Source organism: Coffea eugenioides, chromosome 11 (genome assembly GCF_003713205.1).
Source record: "Coffea eugenioides isolate CCC68of chromosome 11, Ceug_1.0, whole genome shotgun sequence".
Classification (NCBI taxonomy): Eukaryota; Viridiplantae; Streptophyta; class Magnoliopsida; order Gentianales; family Rubiaceae; genus Coffea; species Coffea eugenioides.
Genome location: NC_040045.1, coordinates 40,304,306 through 40,325,660, shown reverse-complemented (window position 1 = coordinate 40,325,660; position 21,355 = coordinate 40,304,306). Strand labels below are relative to the sequence as shown.

General features: G+C 35.5%; 1 protein-coding gene, 1 long non-coding RNA gene and 1 pseudogene across 3 annotated transcripts; all 3 read right to left on the bottom strand.

Annotated features, from left to right (window-relative positions):
• Window positions 1-5,282: 5,282 nt before the first annotated feature.
• LOC113752579 lies at window positions 5,283-6,699 on the bottom strand (annotated as a pseudogene).
• A 387-nt stretch (window positions 6,700-7,086) lies between these two features.
• LOC113754140 lies at window positions 7,087-17,093 on the bottom strand. 2 transcript variants are annotated; one of them, XM_027298491.1, is made up of 12 exons: window positions 16,649-17,091; window positions 16,023-16,170; window positions 15,257-15,411; window positions 14,823-15,005; window positions 13,994-14,069; window positions 13,339-13,416; window positions 12,651-12,736; window positions 10,495-10,568; window positions 10,227-10,272; window positions 9,281-9,390; window positions 8,860-9,034; window positions 7,087-7,513 (listed from the first exon to the last, which is right to left on the bottom strand). In XM_027298491.1, the coding sequence occupies exons 1-12, from the start codon at window positions 16,925-16,927 to the stop codon at window positions 7,322-7,324; spliced, it is 1,602 nt and encodes a 533-aa protein (XP_027154292.1). In that variant the 5' UTR covers window positions 16,928-17,091; the 3' UTR covers window positions 7,087-7,321. The 2 variants fall into 2 exon arrangements, with proteins under 2 accessions (XP_027154292.1, XP_027154293.1); XM_027298492.1 differs by lacking the exon at window positions 7,087-7,513 and adding an exon at window positions 7,549-7,789 and having other exon boundaries at window positions 16,649-17,093.
• Window positions 17,094-17,705: 612 nt separating this feature from the next.
• LOC113754352 lies at window positions 17,706-20,249 on the bottom strand. Its single transcript, XR_003465174.1, has 3 exons — window positions 19,739-20,249; window positions 18,761-18,819; window positions 17,706-17,947 (listed from the first exon to the last, which is right to left on the bottom strand). It is a non-coding gene; the product is annotated as an uncharacterized LOC113754352 (long non-coding RNA).
• Between the last annotated feature and the right edge of the window lie 1,106 nt (window positions 20,250-21,355).

Below are 21,355 nucleotides of genomic sequence, written 5' to 3'. Positions count from 1 at the left end.
TAATTCTGTAATTCTAATTATTTTTTTAGTTACTTTCAGTAATTTGATTTTACAAAATCTAAATGAAAGAGACCAAGGCCCTTGTTCTTTTCCTCTCTTTCAAGTTGTCTCTACATTGAAAGTTTAAACTGAGTAAAAGTACCCCAACTCAGGATTTTTTTTTTCTTTTTTTGAAGCATAAAGGAAAAAATCTTCAAGAGCAGCATCAGTAACAATCTTAGGGAAGTTTACAACCCCAACTCAGGATGTTAAAACATGGACTTGGCACATTATTACCAGTTTGAGTTACCTCATCATTAACTTTTGACTTTTGGGACGACAGCAAGAACTCTCATTTAGACATGTGAAGCTCATGCTGTATTGTGATAATTTTCAATGGACATCTTAGCCGCCATACTCTTCAAACTCCAAATTCTAAAGGTTTTTCTTTAAAGAAGAAAAGAACAAAAAGTAGGTAAGAGAGGTGTGGTAACTTCTTGAGTTTCATCATGAGTAAGAAGATATACTAGCTAGTGGAAGTTAATCAATAATATCTTACTCTCAAATTTCTTCAAGCTCTGCCTCCCAAGAATATGTTAAAATGAGGAAATATCCTGTTATTGTGTCCAAAGGAAAATAAATAAATAAATAAATAAATAAATATATATATATATATAAAGGGGAAGGAGATATGTGATTTTTTGCCTATTACTTCAGGCACGGTTGCAACTTTTCTTTGATTGCAATAAATTCTTATTAGCATATGGACTAAACTAACAAAATCAAATTTATCAGGAATTTATGATAAACACAAAATTTTTTTTAAAAAAAATAGACTGCAGATCTAAGTCATCGATCTAAGACACTTTTCTTTTGTTTTTTCAGAGCAAAACAATTCCATAAAACTGTAGGTAGGAAATGCAATAAATTTTGGAAAAGTTACTATATGTGAGTTTAGCTATTTTATTTCAGCAAGAAGTATACGTTCTCAGTGAAGTAATTTGGCCAGCAAAAACAGACCGGCCATTTGACATGTCTAATTAGCAAAAGTTCAGAAGAATTCTATTGGGTTTTGAATCACGACATCCCAGCAATCCTGCACAACATTAAATTACTACTACATGCAACCCTACAAAATATCCCTTCTAGAACCATGGAAATTTTTCTAAAGTCTCCTCCTGTTAGATTAGTTATCTGGCTTTAAAACTTCCTGTAGTATCCAATCTTCATATTGCACTCCTTACATGCTGGGAGTAAACTAACGTCATTTTTTTAAAAAAAAATAGAGAAGAGATGAGATTTGAGAAACAGGATAGGAAAAAGACCACAAAAATCTAAGTCCCAAGAAGTAAAAATCATTTATTATTTTATTATTACTATTTATAGTTTTGAGAACAGCAGCCTGGTATTATGTCAAGAGAAAGAATAATAGTAGTAGCTTCTCAACCGACTGATAAGACAATTAGAAAAAAAGACGATCGAGCTTCCAAGAAGATCCCAACTGGTAGCTAGGCCGGACCTCTATTGCCAAAACAAAACATGCTGTGACCATGGAATCTGACCATTGCTAGTTGACATTAAACTAATGGATGTTAGATGGTCATTTATATGTTAGAACTTTTTTCTGGGGACTGATGGGACAACCCTATTTATTTACTATTTCTTAATATTTGTATAGATAATAGATCCAAACAAACTAAAATGTAGATCCAAATTTTGGAAGGCAACTGCTGCCAAACCCTTTTTTGGCTTTGCTGCTTTGATAATATCACCAATTTAATTAGAGAAATTTTTTTGTAAACATATTATTGCCTGTAGATGAATACAAAAGCAAATGAGTACTGTTCATTCTTGTTTCTATTATCGTTTCTGATTTAATTGAAACTTGTGCACTGTCCAATTAGTTTCTTGTAGTGAATTATTAGAAAGAAATGCAGCCTCGAACAGTCGATTGGCGATGATTTTAATACACGCGTGGATAACAATAAAACAACGTGCAAAGCTTCAAGATTATTGTCTGAAAATCTACTTGAAGAAAATGCCAGTTGCAACAGGACGTTGACTGAGTCCTTAATCATGACCTGATGGCCATGGCAAGGTTAGAAAATGGACCACATAAATAGAGAGTATTCCCTAAGAGTTGAGACTCCAATTTTTATTTCAAGTTAAACATTCTTACGAAGTTAATTTAACAATCACTCATTAAAATTCTTATAACGATTTGAAATCCAGTCAAAACGCGTGTCAACCCTACTTCAGAAAAAGGAAAAAAAATTAAAAATTACACAAATTGACGCAAAAAATTACTTATTCTTGGGTGCAAAAAGTGGATTTGCTTTTGTTTGAAAAAAAGTGCATATTCGCTTTTGAATTATAAGAGAGAGTTATTATCAAGGTGAAGGCATCAAAGCATTTTAGCTTTTGAAGATTTGAAAAGAATAGTCCGAATTGATGGATCCAGTTCATACGCTCTCTTTTCTGTTTGTTTTGGGAGGAAAAGTCCGTATTCTAGAAGTCAAGCTTGGTGGATTTTAGCGGGGCTGTCACCAAATGTATCTGGTAAGTGTGGAAGAGAAGAACCCGTCAACTCTTTTAAGTTTTAACCCCTAATTATACGATCAATAATATATTCTCCCAATATCTTTGCAGTTTTGCTTCTATACCAAAGTTGTGAATTATGGAAATTCACAATGAAAATAGCAGAATACACTACTGACTGGTTTATCTATTCTTCAAGTTTATGAATTGCTTCGGATTCTCTGTCCAGTTTACGTGTTTAAGTTCACTGTTCAACTCAGTACAACATCATCTGTTTTAGAAAACTGATGTCGCGACTTCTTAAACTCTCTATCCAGCTTACGTATTTAAGATCACTGTCCAACTTAATACATCATCGTTTGTTTTAGAAAACTAATGTCGTGACTTCTTAAACTCTTATCCCTTCTAACAAACTTTTAGCCCAGTTGTACAGGGAATGGATGAAAGATTGTGGTTTCAATTTTTCTTTTCTGCAATCACAAGGTTCAGAAAAATTGAGAATTCAATCGTACTGCTAATCGTTCGTTTTCATCTGAAGGTTAAAGGGATCAGGGGAATTTGCAATATCTTTTTTCTATGGTGAAAAAATAGAGTGTTTTCACCTAATCAACCATTTTTTTGTCCAAAGTGTATTTGACTGTTTATCTGAAGTGTTTAAGCATCCTTTTATCTTCCTATTAGGCATATAGACGGAAAATCAATATTTGGTGTCAACTGCGTCCCTTTTTTGGAATATAGCAATATATATATATATCAATCTATGGTATCGACTGTGTTTAAACATCACTAGGAGAATGATAAAGAAGGGGTTTCGAAATATAGACAAAAGAATAGATAAAGGCTTGAAGTTGCAGACTTGATGATGATGGCTACTAATAGTTAATTAGTTTCTTGATTTTGTCTTATACTACTAGTTTACAGAAAATGGCGAAGGGTTTAAGCTTGTGTATATATTGTTGACATGAAAAGCTTTCTTTAAATTTGGAAGTCAGGTTATCAGTTTGTTTGATAAGAAATGGTGTAGTATTAACTTAAGACAGACAGACAGAGAATCTGCAACGTGCATGAAAGTTAAAACTTTGCTCTCTCATCTAAACTTTGATCGATGGCAACATTCTTAAAAAGCCAAAGGACTTAATAACTTAATAATTATTTCTCAACAATATCATTGTTATGGTCGTCACTAGGAAAACAATATAAGGGTGCGTTTGATAAAACTGAAATCTGAAGTCTGAAATCTGAATCTATTAATTTATTGAACTGTTATGTATTAAATCTAATACATTTAAATATATATCACATTCAGTGATAAGTGAATAGTTTATCACTTAATTTTGAGAGTAAGTTTTGCCTAGAAAATTCAATACCACTTAATTAATTCAGATGTTTAATTTTTTATTATTAAACAGTTTGAATATGTTAAAATCTGATTCCATTAAGTTTAAATGCTAAATTGAATTATCAAATAGGCTTAAGATTAATTGCTTAAAGTCTCTTCTCTTAAATTCTGTCGTTTTTGAGAAACAAGTGAGATGATTTCCCATGTGTACATATTGAAGTGGGCCAAATTTTGTACTGCTATGAAATGGTCCGTGGACATGGAGGTATGTGAAATAAATACAAATGCATGTGAAATAAATACTAATGCATGTGCATTTAGTTATGAACATGGCATAATATAGCAGCAATGACGCACCAATACTGCCAGAACCCCAAGTTGTTTTCGGCTTCTCTTTGAGACCTGTTGATGGGCTAGCAAGTGTCAATTTTTCGTACCTCATTGGGAAACTAAATGCACCATGCAGATTTCAGATGTCTTCCAAGTTAGGAGATTGAGATGATATGTTTTTCTGGTTGGAAAGCCAAATTTCAGTTTCTTCAATTGATAGCAATCAATTTCTACAATTTATGTGAATCTCTGGTCTTGAAAGCATGTACTTAATGAGGCTTTCTGGGGATTTGCCAGGTTTAGAAATAGACCATTACTGGAAGACTGTTTGCACATCTTAAGTTATCTTGAGAAAAGACACAAGAAGGATCGTCCAATTCAATTTGCCAAGAGCAAATGTCACAAAACGCAGTACTGAAGAAAGCTCAAGACTTCTGTATTCTTCCTCATTATCCATTGGCCTGTCAATCTGAAAAAAAATCTTTATTTTTTTCCCATTGTTAATCGACAAAAAAGTATTTGGCCAATACGTAATAGTAATTAACAGTTGCAGGCCTGTCAAACATTGTTGAAAATACTGAATTTCATCAGTTTGTCCCTTGTCAGTCAGGGACGAGATTTCTTCCTTCTCGGGTAAGAGAAAGGTCCCATATTCTTTGTCCATGGCTTTCGATGAGCCCAAGGCTCCTAATCTCTTTAGCCTTTCATCAGGATTTGTGACTTAAAATTGTTAGATATTAGCTTTGGTTGGCTGGGGTGCATGGTTGTGTAATTGCACTGGTCATAAGACATGTCATGTGTTGATATCAAAATTACCGTCAAATTGGAAGTTGTAAAGGAGTCAAATTAAACAAAAACGAATGTGTGTTGAAAAATTTTAAGAGAGAGGCTTAAATGCGACTCGTGAATCTATAAGCAAGAGTAATTTTATCAACAAAAATATGTTTTTTGTGATAAACTTTCAGACCACAAGCTTAATTGGAACACATGAAATCAGAAATGGACAATTCCACTCGTGTTTGGCTCATCTGATAAACTGTCCTAATACATGTATGATACCACGTTAATTAGATATCAAACAGTGTCTTAACATAACCTAAGTAGTGAATCCTAGTAATTTTGGAGCAATCCTAAGCAAAGGCTGAAGAGTGCTTGGATGAAACTTTCTTGCAAAAAGGTGACAAACTGAGCTAATCTCACCATTGTAACTACAATTGACCCCAAAACGAGCTTGATTTAGAAATGGTTCTGTGATATCATTCCTCATAAATGTTCTAGGATGTGAACCTCCTGTAGACCAATCAGTCCAAGTTATAGTCCTATTTGATGTCAACTCAGGACAAACTTTCGTCACCAGCGTTGGTAAATAATGCTCATCCATGTAGCAAGGGGGCATGCAAAGGTCTCTGAAAATTGGGTACAATTTTACATCAGAGACAATTTCAATTGCTAGCTTTCTGTTGGCTTCAAACCACTGTGACCCTTTTCTCCAATCTGACAGCGTAATCATTGGTCACATTCTCTTGTTGTATCTTCCTCGGCCTATTGGCCTGGGATCGTCAAATGTGCTAAGAAAGCTTTGGTTGGCGTTGATGAGGTAGTTGTAGATGGTAGTGAAGTTGAATATGGGAATGCAGGCTTCTGAGAGTAATATGAATCTCTCGTTGGAATGGTCAAGGAGGGCATTTGCTAGTAGACGTTTCTCTGCATCGATCATTGTCACCCTTCCCCATTGAACATGCTGCAACCACCACCACTAAAATGAAATCAAGCTAGGATTATGTGGAATAGTATAAACTTTTGAGTATTTTTTTAATAGGGAAGAAAAATTTGCAATTTTGCAAGTAGATGATAGTATTTATCACTTTTCCCAGGAGGGAAAAAGTTCGCTATTTTTGCCTGAAAAACTATAGATTATTAGTGGTAATAAGAACCTTGCTTGGTATTCGTCGCTTGTAAAATACAGATGATTCAGGAGGCTCGTTGGTGAACTCTGGAGATGTATGAAGGTAAATTGAGAAGAAGCCCTGATGTCCTTTGAAAAACACTTCCCAGAGTGGTGCCAAGGGTAAGCTTCCCCTAGTCAAGAACATGAATGCAATTTTGGGGGTACGATTGAATGGGTATTCAGTTATATGAGGTACCAAAGAGGCCCTCCAAAGCAATTCTTCATCACTCATTGAGTGCCAAAGGCCTTGTTGAGATGCCATATCCATCAATGTATTAGTGGTATTATCTGAACTATAATTAGACTGTGAAGTTGAAAGAGATGAGTTTGAGGAAGAGTTGCATTGGTTTTGTGAGGATAGAGACAGAGAATAGGCAGTGGGTTGAGGGAAGTACAAGTCATCATAGATTGAGTACTTTTTGAGATGATCATTGATGAACATTCCCAGAATTAGAAGAAAAAATGCCATAGAAATACAGAAGACTAAAGTGGTGGCAACTTCAAAACTCCCTTCCCTAACTTCTCTTTCAACGCGAACACTGAGTTTCTTCACAAACATTGTCATTTAAACTCCTCTCTTGATATCTTCTCATCTCTTCACTTGCGCATGGTATTTTATAGCAGTTTTATGGACTTCAAAAAGTAATAACAAGAAACAAGGCATGCTTTCCATCGCTATACTGATAAAAAAGGGTCAAGGAGCAAGATAAAGAGAAGTTAATAAATGATGAAAAATGTGACAGAAGTGTATTCGCACAATAAGGTAAAGCAAGATTACCCTCGAGAATGGCTTTGGTAACTTCTCAAGTGGCAAGTAAAGATGTAGAGAGCAAAAACAAGCAAGGATAGGCACATGGAAAGTGTTTTCAACCGAAAAAAGAAAGGAAAATAACATAATGACTGGCATACTCTCTGTCTGTGTGTGGGTGAAAGAGAGAGAGAGAGAGTTCCGAGTAGTAAATATGCTTTCTGCTGTTAAAATGGCAATGTACTAATTCTTTAGCTGTTCAAATACTGTACTTCATGCAACTCCAAACAGAATACATTTGTAGCTAGTGTAACATGACAAGTATTTGCCATCTATTCACTATTTCTGTTTATCGTATAAGATGGAAAATGTGCAAGTAATCTAGTATTTTTTCTATCACTTTACCAGGAATGCAAATGACAGAGTCATGTGATAATAGTCAGTTATGATCGAGTTTGTTCCTGGAAAAATACATTGCAGCAAGACCGACAATGGCTGCGGCCCCAACAATTTCTGCTGTCCTTGCAATATAATGCCTTATTGGGAAGCTTCCACTTCTTAAGTATGCCCACATCCAACGGGATAGAAAATGAAGCCGACATGAATTTTGGAACCTCTGAATCGAAAATTCCTACAGATAGGAAAGCAGGTCATACCAGCAAGAACTGAGAATCCATGCCCAACTCTTTAAAATAAAAGGAAAGGTCTAGTTTTGCCAGTACGGTTACAATATTGCAATCAAATCTAGCAGATCCTAGAGCAATAGCTGTCCATAATGCAACAGTTGTCTAGCCTAGATATTCTGCATAGCAGGTCCCAGAAGAGCAGCTTTCACAGTGGTTCATATTTTGTTCACATGGTCAAAAAATACAGCAAAACTGCACTTAAAGTTCTCTAAAGAGAACTCCTGCACAAAGGAAAATTTTGAGCTCTTCCTACGCATGAAATTGTTAGTGGCATAATGAAAAGGAAGTCGTGCAAGACACTTGTTGAATCTAGCACTTCACAATTAATTATACCTTCAAGGATAATAAGCGAAAACATAAATTTTCTAAGTAAGGAAGACTGATTGACAAAATCTTGTATAAAGCTCAAATGTTTAGGAGGTTCTACATTTCCTGTAAGAATCATAAATTCCACTGGAACAATGTATGCTTAGACGTGTTTATGTAATTTACTAAACAGGCCCCAATGGAAAAGCATTGCCATCACTGAAGTAACATCTAAAATAATAATAAAACATTCTGTAGAAGAAGGTACAAGTAACAGATTTATTTTTCATTTCTTTGGCTAGGAATAAGCAACAAAATTACAATCTGTCTCGAAGATGATTAAACCCATCAATATCTCCTCAACCCAGCACTCCATGGATAATACGCTTTCAAGTTTCTTGTGAAGTAAGCCTAACAACCAACATCTATAATAAAAAAAAAAAAAAAAAACCAACATCTTTACTACTTGTATCCTACTTGCTGTGTTTTCTCACGTTACATGCTTCTTCCAATCTAATGCTTTGCAGAAATTAACTTGCATCAATTTTTAAGTCATGCTATATATGTAGAAAATGGGGCAGCATGTCCCTTTTAATGTGCCTTGCAATCATGGGAAAGAACAAGATCTTGTCCATTACATAGATACTTTCCTAGGCCATCTTTTCTCCGATTAGGTAGCTAAAGCCTACTTGAACAAAAAGTCAAATCATGGTAGTCTGGTGGTGATGGATTCACTAACTTACTGTAAATCTGCTTTATCAGTTACTGGCATGTTCCATGCACCAATAAACCCACGAGGAGCATATCATCTCTTTCCCTTAAAAAACTAAGCTAATTGACAAACTAAAGGAGCAAAACATCTTCAGCTGAGAATAATAGGCTGGCAACACCGATGACTGTATCTTAGCTCATTAGTCATTAGCAAAAGCTGAGGACTCCAGGATGGAGCTCATACATGAATGTTTGAAAGCAAGACGCGCAATACCTTTGGTAACTTATCCTGCTCTGCAAGGTGGTCCACATGTAGCTTCACATTTGATGCAGCAGGAATCCAAAAACTGCGATCAACTTCAGCATAAGTGTAGGAAACAATGTCAAACAATGTTTTGGCTCCATCTTCTATGGATTTCAAGATGGTTGACTCTCGATTTCTTCGATTCCTGAGAATTGAAACCAATATCCTATTAGAATTCAGTCCTAAATATAATACATTATCATTTTTTTTAACATGTGAGATGATTGTGCTGCCACTGGTATTGATCTCATATGCATATATGGCTGAAAAAATAATCTCTTTCCAACGCGATAATATCCAAGTCTGAGTTAATCTCTTTGCCCACACTGTTCACCTACTGCCCCAGACATAAACGCAGATGTAGTATTGCACAAGCAAAGGTGAAACATACTTGAGATAGCCACAGAGCATGTGTTTTGGCCACAAATTAATTCTTCCGTGCATGGGAATTAAATTGTGTGGAGAGAGATCCATAAATAGGTATGTTGTCCGGAAATATTCCTGCACAAAAACTAGGAATCTCATGATCTAAATGATTTCCATTGAAAGAAGAAAAACAACCCAAGCAATAACACACTCGCAAGGATGGAAATCCTATTCTGATATCCTGCATGCTTTACCTCCATCATATTATAGTGTAAAATAAAATTCAACTAAAATCAAAACAATGTGCATTGGTAGTAGTTAAAATATCAAGGTTGCTATTATTGATTATCCCACCTCTTTGATTATTCCAATCTCAGATTTTTAACGAAGACGTGTTTTTAAAATATTGTCCATTCTGTATTGTGGAAAAATAGAACAGGAAAGGAAAGACAGATTCATCGCTTCTGGTTTTGATAATCAAGGATCATCTGAATTCCTTGAGATTTTGACAGCTGGGCACCTTGAATTGTAACTGAAGAAAAAGAAGTTTACCCAACCAAAGAAAAGTAATGCAAATTTGTTCAATTCCAAGAAATTAAAAACATAACCTCCAGCAAAGACTAAAGAGGATCTCATTTTCCTCCAATGGGAAGAAGATTCAAAACAGAATCAGGTACATTCTGCATAATGGTTTATTTAGGAATAGGTGAATCATGACCAAATTGAACCTATGCATCACCCATGACTCTTTTGCAATGTATTTGACAGTAGAAAAGAATTTCCACTGAGCACCCTTTAGAACTGAACAAAAATCACTTGTAAACCCAAGAAAATATTAGCATATCATGCCATGAAAATGAAGCCACAATCAAATCAACAAGAATAACAAATCAAAGGTAATGCGGGCGAAACTTTTTGCTTAACATGGACATCACTCTAATTGGAGAACCAAATATATTAACTAAACTTACAGTCATATTTCCACCAGATGTCACATCCAACACGGCACTTCCTTGCCTGAAAATTATCATGAAGCGAACATCAGAGAATAATGAAAGGCTGAAAATCATCAGATGCAACCCTTCAGCATATTCCAGAAAAGGAGTTAGAGCAGAGACTATGAAAGGCTATACGAAACAACAAAATAATGGTAAAATTCAACATCACATGAACTAGATGTGGAATGTGAACTGTAATAATAATATTGCTCCAATAAAAGTGTCTTCTTCTGAACCGTACCCCACGCAATGATCACCAACAATCAACGAATTAGTGCTGACGTGAAGCAATGCCATATGGCCATCTGTGTGTCCCTGAATAAGGAATATTTTACATCAACAAAGATCATGTATTTGATTAGTTCCAAAGAGGTGGAACTTCAGTTGATATTACTGGTTTTACAACAAGAATCCAAGAGCACCAGAATAAGAAATTTGGAACTTGAATAAAGACAACATGAAGCAAACATCAGAGAATTTACCATGCCTAAGAAATCCATCTGAAATACCATATATCTCATTCAAGGTATCACTTCCTCAAGAACACCAATAACAATTCAATAATAGTTCAAAGAATTACTTAAGATGCTACGATATTAGAAAGCAAAGCAGACCTCAGAACATCACCATGTGATAAGAGATGAGCAATATGAATTGCTCTCTCTTTTCATACTTCATCATGCAAAAATTAATAACAAAAGAAGAAAGTGGAGCTGATGGTAGTAACTTTACAGTTCTTTAGTTTCCATGTAGCATTCCAGCAAACTGACAAATCCACTTTCTTTAACCTTACAGTTCCTTATTTTCTGTGAAGGATCTTTTGTCCCACTTCCTGTACCATTTCTTGTCCCAACATTTATTAAATTGTCATATAAACTTCATGAAGATCTCATTTTAATTCTTTTTCTTGTCCCTTTAAGTTCCAACAGTTACTTATAGGGTAAAATACAAAAAAATAACAGACTAAATAACAATATATAACAGAAAAAAAAAGAAGAAAATTCATTAAAAAAGGATGTTCATGAGGGATATATGGTGATTTAATAGATGTCGGGACAGGAAATGGTACAAGAAGTGGGACAGAAGATCCTTTATGCTTATTTTCTATGTAGCAGTCCTGTGAACTGACAAAATAAATATAACATTCATGACCTATCAGGTAATGGAAGGCATGGCTAAAGCCCTCTATTTCAGGCCATGTAGCAGCTTAATACAGGACTACCCTGATTTAAAACTGGTCCTAACTAAAACAGAGAGTAGTGAACCTGACCTCTATTTAGGACTAACTAAAGTTACTGCCTTATATGTATGTAATTTCATCAGGAAGTTACAATTGAAAGAAGCTTTTTCAACACTAATTCTAGAACAGACTTTCAAGACACTTTTTATCTAAATTAGCAGCAGAATAAAAGTAAATCAGCCATTACAAGTAAAGAGTTGGATGTGTTTCATCTAAGAAACTAATACACCATCATGGATTTTACACCAAATGCAGGTAATTGTTCTGCTGATAAACTACTCAATCAGGAAGCATGCTAGATCTTACTTTGACATCAGAGAATACAGATTGTCAAAGAGGGCAGACCACAACTAAGCTAAGGCAAGTCACCACTTCAAAGACCTTGTCCAGAAAATAACTGTTTCAGTCAACCAAAGTATTACATATACTTGGACCAACAGAGATAGGGTAAAGTCTAATTGTTGGTACCGCGACCAATGTCACTGGGACAATGGCTGCTTCATTATCTCTCAAATGAAACAAACAATGTAATGATGCATGCAGCTAATCACATATATATCACATATTATATCAAACAAGAACACTACAAACCATGACTGCAGAAATATATGTCTCATAATGACTAGGATTACATGAAGGATAGAGGCCATTAAATCAAGTAATCCATCCTTCAAACGAAGTCAACCAGTTCAAAGTTTACTATTTTTTCCATTGTATTCTGACATGATTTAACTGACTTGTGCAACTCAAATAATCCCAGAAAAGAAATAGTTGAAACAAACATTTCTGAGTGTTTCTTGACAAACAGACCTGCTAAAAGTTTATTTCTCAAGATTCTTTGAATTGGGCTTTTGACCTTATGTCACTAGCAGTGGCAATTTGTCCCACACAGGTAGATAAAGTTTTGTTGGAATATTATATCTTGGCATTTTTTACAGGTGTAATTTCTTATTTCAATTGAGGAAAATATTGATGTGAACCATCCGGTCAGATCAATTAGACAGATCATCATGGTATTAAATGTTTCAAACAACAGTTCCCCTACTACTGAAGGGAAAACGGAAAATAATAGAAGCATCCTGTAGCTGAAATTTCAATTTAAAAAAGTTAAGCCCATTAGCATATTCAGATGCACAGAGCTTTTGAATGAAAATTACTGGTGCATGTATGATTCGCAGTAGCTGACCACCAATGTAGATCTCTTCAGAACCAGAAACAGCAACATGACTAAGAGACCAATCATCTGCATTAATATTCAAGTCAATGTGAGGAAGAAAATTTATTACTGAATGAAGGAAACTCTGTTTGTCCTAGTCAAGTTTTTAATTTAGAATAGTTTATACTTCCCATGACCCACAAATCTTGGAAAACACTTTACAATATCAATGAAATTCAAATATGGCTCCTTCGCCAAGAATAGATTCTTAAGCAAATCCTTGGATAATTCTCTTTCTGGAATGTAATAGGCACAGTGATAGGGTTTTTTCTAAACATATATCCAAAAGAGCTCCAACAGCTAAATATACTGAAGAACTCCAATGGAGTTTTTTCTAATCACACAATAGACCAAATGAAAAGAACTCCAAGTCTCCAACTGCCAAATGCTACTTCCGAAACTTCAAAACCATAGTCAGCTCAATACAAGTGCTTTCCAACAAGCAAGGACTGTCATTCTGAAGTGCAATGAAACTCAAAGAATAGTAGTTGAAAATCTGACATCATATTTGAGCCTAGCATAAAATGGCACTTTCTGTTATAGTTAGGTACTGAAGTAGAAGTTTTCATGAATGTGCCACCATTCCAGGGCACAAGCTGTGCAAAACTAACAAAAAATGAAATCCTGACCTTTTCCAATTCGACGTATAGTATTTTCATGAGCCAAGAGGGTAGCACCAGTATTGCACTTCTGAACCACAGAAAGACCTGAAATGAAACATGATGACCGGTAATCACTCCTTTTATTCATTACAGCAAACAAGATCAAATTCAGAAACAAAGTTCAACTGCAAAAGATGATTCTAAGTCGACTTTGAGGAATTGTGAGTTCGTCATTCACTAAGTTTTCTGATTTAGTGATGACTCCAAAGTCAAAATGCAGAAATATCATTTTATCCTATTATCCACATAGACAGGGTCTTTAAGCTGAATCAAGAATAGCAAAACATATGGAGCAGGTGCTGGAACTGCAGTTTTCAGCTAACAAAATGATAAAAAAAAGGTCCAATAGAGAAGAAACTGATATTTTGTTTAACTTCCCTTGATCATGTTAAAAGAAGCAAAATTAAACAATGAAAACAGAAGACATGCAGATACATGTGGTTTATTTGCGTAAGTAAGACACTGACACAGATACAAGATCTAATCATGAAAAGCAACACGTTACAAGGTCTCTAGGAGAAAATGACATCCAAGCACATCAGAAAATCAGAGACTTAGAGGAGGAAGAGCAGTATAATAAAGATATATACATTAAGCCGGACAAACCTATTCAACTGCTTACCATCGACATGGTCATGATGGTGATGGGTCATGAAGACAACCAACTTTTTTGGCAAAGCAGCAATAATTTCTTCAAGCTGAAGATGCAAAGATCATTATGATGGAGAATAAAAAATGACAAAGAAATAAACAAGCAAGTTTCTAAATAATGGTTGATCCAGTTCTAATTAAGTGAAAAGACAAGTTTGGACTAATCTCCATTATTATTGATGCTCTATTACTCCAGTTCTATTCGTCTTGTTCCAACAACTCCACTGGTCAATTTTACTTTGCCCTGTAATAGCTGACTCTGTCATGTAGTAATAAAATCAACCAAGAATTTCATGAGTACATTTCAGGTCCCTACTAAGTAAAATTTGACGCCATCCTTGTGGGGTAATATAGAGGCCAATGAAATTAAATGGGAAGTTTAAAAAAGAAAAACATGACATTTTTAATGGGCTTTTAATATTTTACCTCCCTATGTCCTTTGCAAGACAAGACTATAATTTCATCAACCTCCCCCACATATTTTTAAAGGCTTAAACCTAAAGACCTGCCAATTCAGGACTGTTTGACTATATTACTTGGATTACAAGCTCACAGGAGAATCATGTTAATGATATAATAATTGAAGGTATTTAGTTAGGTCCAATTCTAAACATTCTGATTTTCCCTAGAAACAAATTCAGGAACTGTTGCATTTGCATTGCTTCAGATTAACATCAGCAGACCGTAGGACACTGAATTTGGTAGATATTACTGTCATAATTCAAGAAGTTAATTCTTGTTGCTTTGACAAAACAAGCAAAATGTGCTTAATAACTATAGGAATGGTCCATTAAGTTTACCTCTCTGTGAAAAGCAGAGCTGCATCCAGGGTCTACAATTAATGCATCACCACAAGCGATAAAGCTATTATTACTAGAGCTGTCAGTTTTATTTCCGGGCACAAAGATAACCAAGTTCGTAGTTCGAAATGGTTTCGCTGTCCTACTCCCCATCGGTACAAGCTTCAGACCTGGAGGGTACTCCTAAAAAGCATAGAGCAAGGTCATATAGTCACAAGCTATACTAATTGAGCAAAACAAGCAACTACACTTGTAATCACAAAACAAACTTCACACCAACATACTCGAAGTAGATATGAAATTTTTTGCTAAAACTTTCAATTTGAAATATTCAGAAGAATCACTGTGCAGAAATTTCAAGCAACCAGTATTCCTAAATTGAACTAGTCATTAACAATGAACTAGCGAAAAGATATTCAAATTAAATAAAAGACCTGACAATGTGAGGTAGGAGGAACTTTCCAACTTTCAGATGGTGCCATGTCATTTAGGAGGCCAAGAACAGCCAATGGTCCCACACGATCACTGTTGGGCTTCACTTCAAGAAGCATTTCAAGGCAATTCTCCATTCTTATCCACTTGCAAACCTCTGTGAACAGTTCATAACTTGCATTATTTATCTCTGCAAAGATGCTTGAATCTTTTTTGTTTTATTTATAAGATGGAATGTATGCAAGGGATCTGACACCATACAAATTGTGGAATCAAGAATTGTTGGACAACTGAATGTATACTCATCAAAAGAATACTAGTTTTTCTGAAGTAATAGTACTGACATCATAGGACAGAACTTTCAGATTTGGTAGCAAAATACAAGCTATAAAGATGAAAATCAACCTTATCAGATTGGCAATATCTCAATGATGAGAATGCTATTTGTTATCATTAGATTGAAGAAAACTTTCAACATACAAAGAGCAAAATTTTACCTGACTGTTTTTGGTGATAGATTGATGCTTACACAGTTGTCCCATGTAGAACTAATATTACAAAAATACTCTCATTTACTCATTCAAGAGAAAACTGAGAGAAGGGGAATTATACAGGGCAGACAAATTACAAAAGTTACAGTTTCATATAAGGAAGTTTGCTTCCCTATGATTAACATATTCACAGCATTTAGCCTGAACCAATTAATTCATTGCTTTTAAGCCTGCAGGAATTGAATACAAGTTTTCTAAGGAATTTTCGCTAGCAAACCTTTCAGCTTCCCGTCTTGAGACCCTAAATTTCCAACAATGTACACTGTCTTAATAGGCAAACCAGGCCCAAAATCAGGCTCCTCTAGACACTTCCAGAATTCCCACTCTACCTCCCTGGCTGACCCATATCCTACTTGCTCCAATGCCTACATTTAAAACAATAATAAGCATAAGCAGCTGCACAACCAGAAAAAATGTATATCTATTTAAGGCAAAATTATAGGAAATAATTTACAATAAGCAACCCAACGATTTCAAAGAAGGTATGTAAAAACTACAAAACAGTGCTCACATTTTGAATTTCCTATAGTCTAATGTTTAGATGACAGAAACAAATTTTAAAATTGGTCAAAATTCAAACTTTGTACTTGGGAACTCCAACACACGTAAACGCATCAGCAATACTCTATTTCAGAGTCCAATTCTAATTCTCGGTTATAAAAGATGCAAGAAATCTGAAAGCATAAAAAAATCTGCACTACTTTCCATCCCCAATCATTTCCAAAACCCAACAATCCAAAAGTATGAAGTTGCATACAACAGTTTAACTAAATAATCCCAAAAAGTGTAGTTTAATAAAGGAAAAGATGAACTTCAGTTGAGGTGAGGTGAGAGAAAATATACCTGATTGAGAGCTGAATTAAAATCAAATTCGCTTAAATTAATCTTATCTGAGGAAGAAAATTCACGGGTTTTTATGGATTTTTTTGAATGTAATAGTTGATCAGGCTCTGATAGTGGAGTTAACTGAGTAGAAGGCAAGTCCCAGAGGTCAGAATCAACAAAGGAATCATATTCAGGGTCATTGAATTTTGGAGGTGGAGTTTGTTTTATGAGGAGGAATTCATCCCTGTCCAATGGGTTCTTGATGATAACTGCAAGTTTGTGATTTGCTGCAGCCATTGCCAAAACTGTTGGCACCACAGAATCACACAAATCAGAGAACGTTAAAAGCTTTGTCTTGTACAAGTGGGCGTTGCATTCTGTGGCAACTACCACAGCTCTACTAATTTTGATGGCAAAAGAATAAAACTCAAATCAGGATCGGCAGCTACCCCAGCTGATAATACCTCCAACGCGAGATTAAACACGTTTGCCAAGCTTAATTTTATTGGTACAAGGATTTTGTAACTGTTAGAAGCTTTGGCTTGTACAAGTGGGAGCTGCATTCTGTGACAACTAATTAGTTGAGTGGAGTCACGACTAATTGATGGCACCTTCATTTTAGGAATTCTAATAGTTGTGTCTATCCTTTAACAACGTCGTGATTAACAGGTTTGTAAGTAATAGTACAATTTATTGGTACAAGTATTTTGCAGGGAAATAGGGGTGCAAACGAGCCGAGTCGAATCGAGTTTTGAATTTATCGAGTCGAGCTACACTTATTTATACGCGAGCTCGAGCTCGTCGAGCTCGAAAAATAAAGCTCGAGCTCGGCTCGATGTAGGAAAAAGAAAACTCGAGATCGACTCGTTTATAGCTCGCGAGCCTAGCTCGAATTCTGGCTCGCGAATAGCTCGAGTTCCGCTCGATTTTCTGGCTCACGAATAGCTCGAAATCAGCTCGATTTCTAGCTCGTTAGGAGCTCGAGTTCGAACTCGAAAATAGCTCGAAAATTTCTGGAAATTTAAGCAAGAAAACAGCAATTTTGTCCGCATATTTTTGACAAAATTTAGCATGATAATAACAATTTTTCACATATTCTTGATCTTGAGGCCTACAAATTATGCACTAATACAATCATAAATGTCCAAATATCCACTAATACAAATCATCCAAAAATATCCAGATGCCCACTAATACAAATTATCCAAATTTCCACAAATATCCACTAATACAAATTAAAAGCAGCTTGTTGTCCACAAGAACCAAGGCATGACATGAAGCGAGAATTAGTCCACCAACTCCAACTCCAGAAAATTCCTAAAGGTTAAAAGAATCATAAGAAAAACGATTTGGCAAAAATGCAAATGCCAAATAAGAATGAAACCATCAATCAAAGAAATGAAATGCGTGATAACCAGCAATACACAGAGAACTCATGCGTGATAACTAAATGGAGATATACTAATAACAGAAAACTCATACCCAATGAGTTATAGATGACGCAAATGAAATACATGACAAAAGAAGATCAAATGTGAGATGCAAAAAGTATAACAATTTCCAAGATGATATAAACCATTTGCATCATTAAATTTCATAAACATGTGAAAGAAATCAACTTATTAGTACAAGCAAATCACGCAACTATCATTATTGACATTATTCATCTATATGAAAAGAATATCAAATCTTCGAATCCTTAAAGAAACCATAAGTTAACAGGAGCACAAGGGTGCCTACATCATAAGATGTTTGTTCATCTACATGATCGTAGTCATTGTTAGCCTGCTGCATTGCGCAAGAATGGTAAAACAGATCAATAGAATAGCAAAGTTTCTTCCATGTAATCGAAAGGGCACCAATTTCCCATGCAATTGCACAAGCTGTTAAAAAAAAGACAAAAAACAGCAATAGAAAACAATATATTGCTCCTTGCATTAGGCGCAAGATGTCCCCTACTGCCTTAATTTCCTACTGGAACAAACTCAACACAACACATAACCATCGCATATATGATTGCACTCCACCAGCGTTCTATAACCATCTGCAATTCTGCACTAACCTCTGTGATCTTAATACCATGAGTTAGAATTGGACAAAACTCTAAATAGAAAATTAAAGGTAAATTACCTCAAACATCTCCGAAGTCAAGAAATAGGCAACACAATCTCTTGTCTATCCTTCAATTTCTGGAAAAACAAAAAAATAAAATAAAAGAAATTAAGAAATAGTAAGGCCGAATTTAAATATTATGTGTGAACCACAAGGACCTTTTTATCAATGTTTCACTGTGTAAGTGTTGCATTCTTTTTAATTATTCAACTCAAAAGCTTCAAACAAGATAGTGAACCAATTTATAAGAGATAAAAGGAAATCTACACTTAGTAGCTCTATTATTATATATAGATACTTAATTCAACAAATCTATAATCCAGTAACATATATATATGTGTGTGTGTGTGTGTGTGTGTATTTCTTGTTAAAATACTAACTGAAACCTCATTTCAACCCCTAAAGAATTTTTCTATAGTCAAATCCTGCAGAGGTAAAATATGGTACTTTCTTCACCTTACCAAATGCAATTAGTTTCTCCTTTGACGTCTAAGCAAAACTCCACCAACCATTTCAAGTTTGTAAGTTCCAAAGTTTTCAGGTCTCAAAAAACTGAAAAAGTTCAATAACAATAGAAATTATTGAACTCGGAAGTGTGTCATGCATTTCAATAAAATGTAAAATTCAGATTTATTACAGCAATGTGCATTCAACCAAAATTGAAACTGATGACTTGGCAAATTGATTACGGAAATAACCAACTAAAAGTAGACCATCATTCATTTTCTCAGTTAGCTCCTCCAAATCATCAAAGATGATGAGAGCAATTAAGGTGTAATTATGACACCAAATACTCCGAAAGAAAGGCAAATCAGTCAAAAACCTGCTGAGGTACCATTATAGTGCATATCATTGTCCAGTGAGTGGGATAGAATATTAATTGTCCCTTTTAATTATGTTTCTTGATCACCATTCCAGATTAATAGAATTTTCATTATACAAATTGTTGAATTAAACGGCGCATTAAGTAGAAAGAAAAAGAAGCTAAGTACATACCTGCAAAAATCTAGGAAAAGCTCGGTGGGTTGCGCACTTGCTCGCTGGAAAAGCTTAGAAAAAATCCGGAGATAGGAATTCACTGAGAAGCTGGTTGGGTTCGTCAGTCAGCCTCGTTGAAGTGGTTGGGTTCCGAAAGCTGGTTGGGTTGCCTATGTGGAGCTGGTGGAAGCGGTGGAGAAACTGGAGATGGAGCTAGTAGAAGCAGATATGGCAGTAACGGGGAATTGGGAGTTTGGGACTTCCCATGGTTTCAAGAGGGTTGCCTTTCTGGCTCCGTGCATACTGGGATGAATCTGGTGTTTTCGATTCTCAGGTAAGGGACCCGAGTGCCCCCGCTCATTGGAGCTGCACTTGCGACAGAGTTAGGACTGAGGACAGTCAGCAGAGAAAACTTGGAGGTTGCTGAGGAGCTAGCGGAAGTGGTGGAGGTGGAGCTAGCAGAGATGGCGGTAGCGGAAGTACGAATTAGGAGTTTGGCAGTGGGACAGTCGGTCGGCGGAGCCAGAGGAAGAAGATTGATCCAAGGAAGTGAAGAAAGAAAATTGGGTAACCTAACCTAATAGAGGAAATTGTAAATTTTAATTGATTCAGGGGTATATTTGTAATTTCACACTGACTCGAGCCTAACGAGCGGCTCGTCGAGCTATCGAGCCAAAGAAACGAAGGCTCGAGCTCGCCTCGTTTGTCTTAACGAACGGCTCGAGCTCGGCTCGAGCTCGGTCAACACGAGCTCGAGCCGAGCTTTGACTCGAGCTGCTCGCGAGCAGCTCGAGTCGCCTGCAGGCCTAGGGAAAATCATCCAAAACGTCCCTCACATTTTGTAAAATAACTTTTTTCGTCCCTCACTTTTAAAAGTGTAATTTTATGTCCCTTACATATTCACATCGGTCAAATTTAGTCCCTAACTAGGTTTCCGATCATTTTTTGGCCGGAATCCATCACGTGCAAGGCACGTGATCATTTTTGAAGGGTAAATTTGTCAAATTATATTTTACATAATCTGATCTATAGTCCTCCACATTTTATAAAATAATTTTTTTCGTCCCTCACATTTTATAAAATGATTTTTTTCATCCCTCACATTTCACAAAATGAATTTCTCCATCCCTCACATTTCAAAAAATGAATTTTTCATTTCTCACTAATTATATGTGTGAATACATTTTTTTAAACACATGTATATGTCTATTTGATTTTGCTTAATAATAATAGCATAAACACATGTATGTAATTGGGCCCAACTTGTGGGCTATCTTCTCTTTTTGTATGATTATGACTAATATTTACCAATAGAACCTTAATTTGCATATTCTTATTGTATTTTGACCGAAAATAGCTTTATTGGCCAACTTGACAATGAATGCAAGATTATTTACTAGCTAATACCAGATGAAATCAAATGATCACGTATAATATATGGTATTCGTATTGTTAAGTGAAATCAAATAGACACATACATATATTTATGCTATTCGTATTATTAAGCAAAATCAAATAGACATATGCATGTGTTTAAACAAAATGTATTCACACACATTTTTTTTTTTAGGGTTTCCCTCACATACATAATTAGTGAGGGATGGAAATATTCATTTTTTGAAATGTGAGGGATGG

Excerpts from the sequence above, each read along its gene's own strand:
- LOC113754140 (XM_027298491.1), bottom strand. The coding sequence starts at position 16,927 with ATGGCTGCAGCAAATCACAAACTTGCAGTTATCATCAAGAACCCATTG. Across the intron at positions 9,391-10,226 it reads CATCTGGTGGAAATATGACT|GAATATTTCCGGACAACATA; the intron begins GTAAGTTTAGTT and ends GTTTTTGTGCAG. Across the intron at positions 7,514-8,859 it reads AGCAGGATAAGTTACCAAAG|GAATTTTCGATTCAGAGGTT; the intron begins GTATTGCGCGTC and ends TCCTATCTGTAG.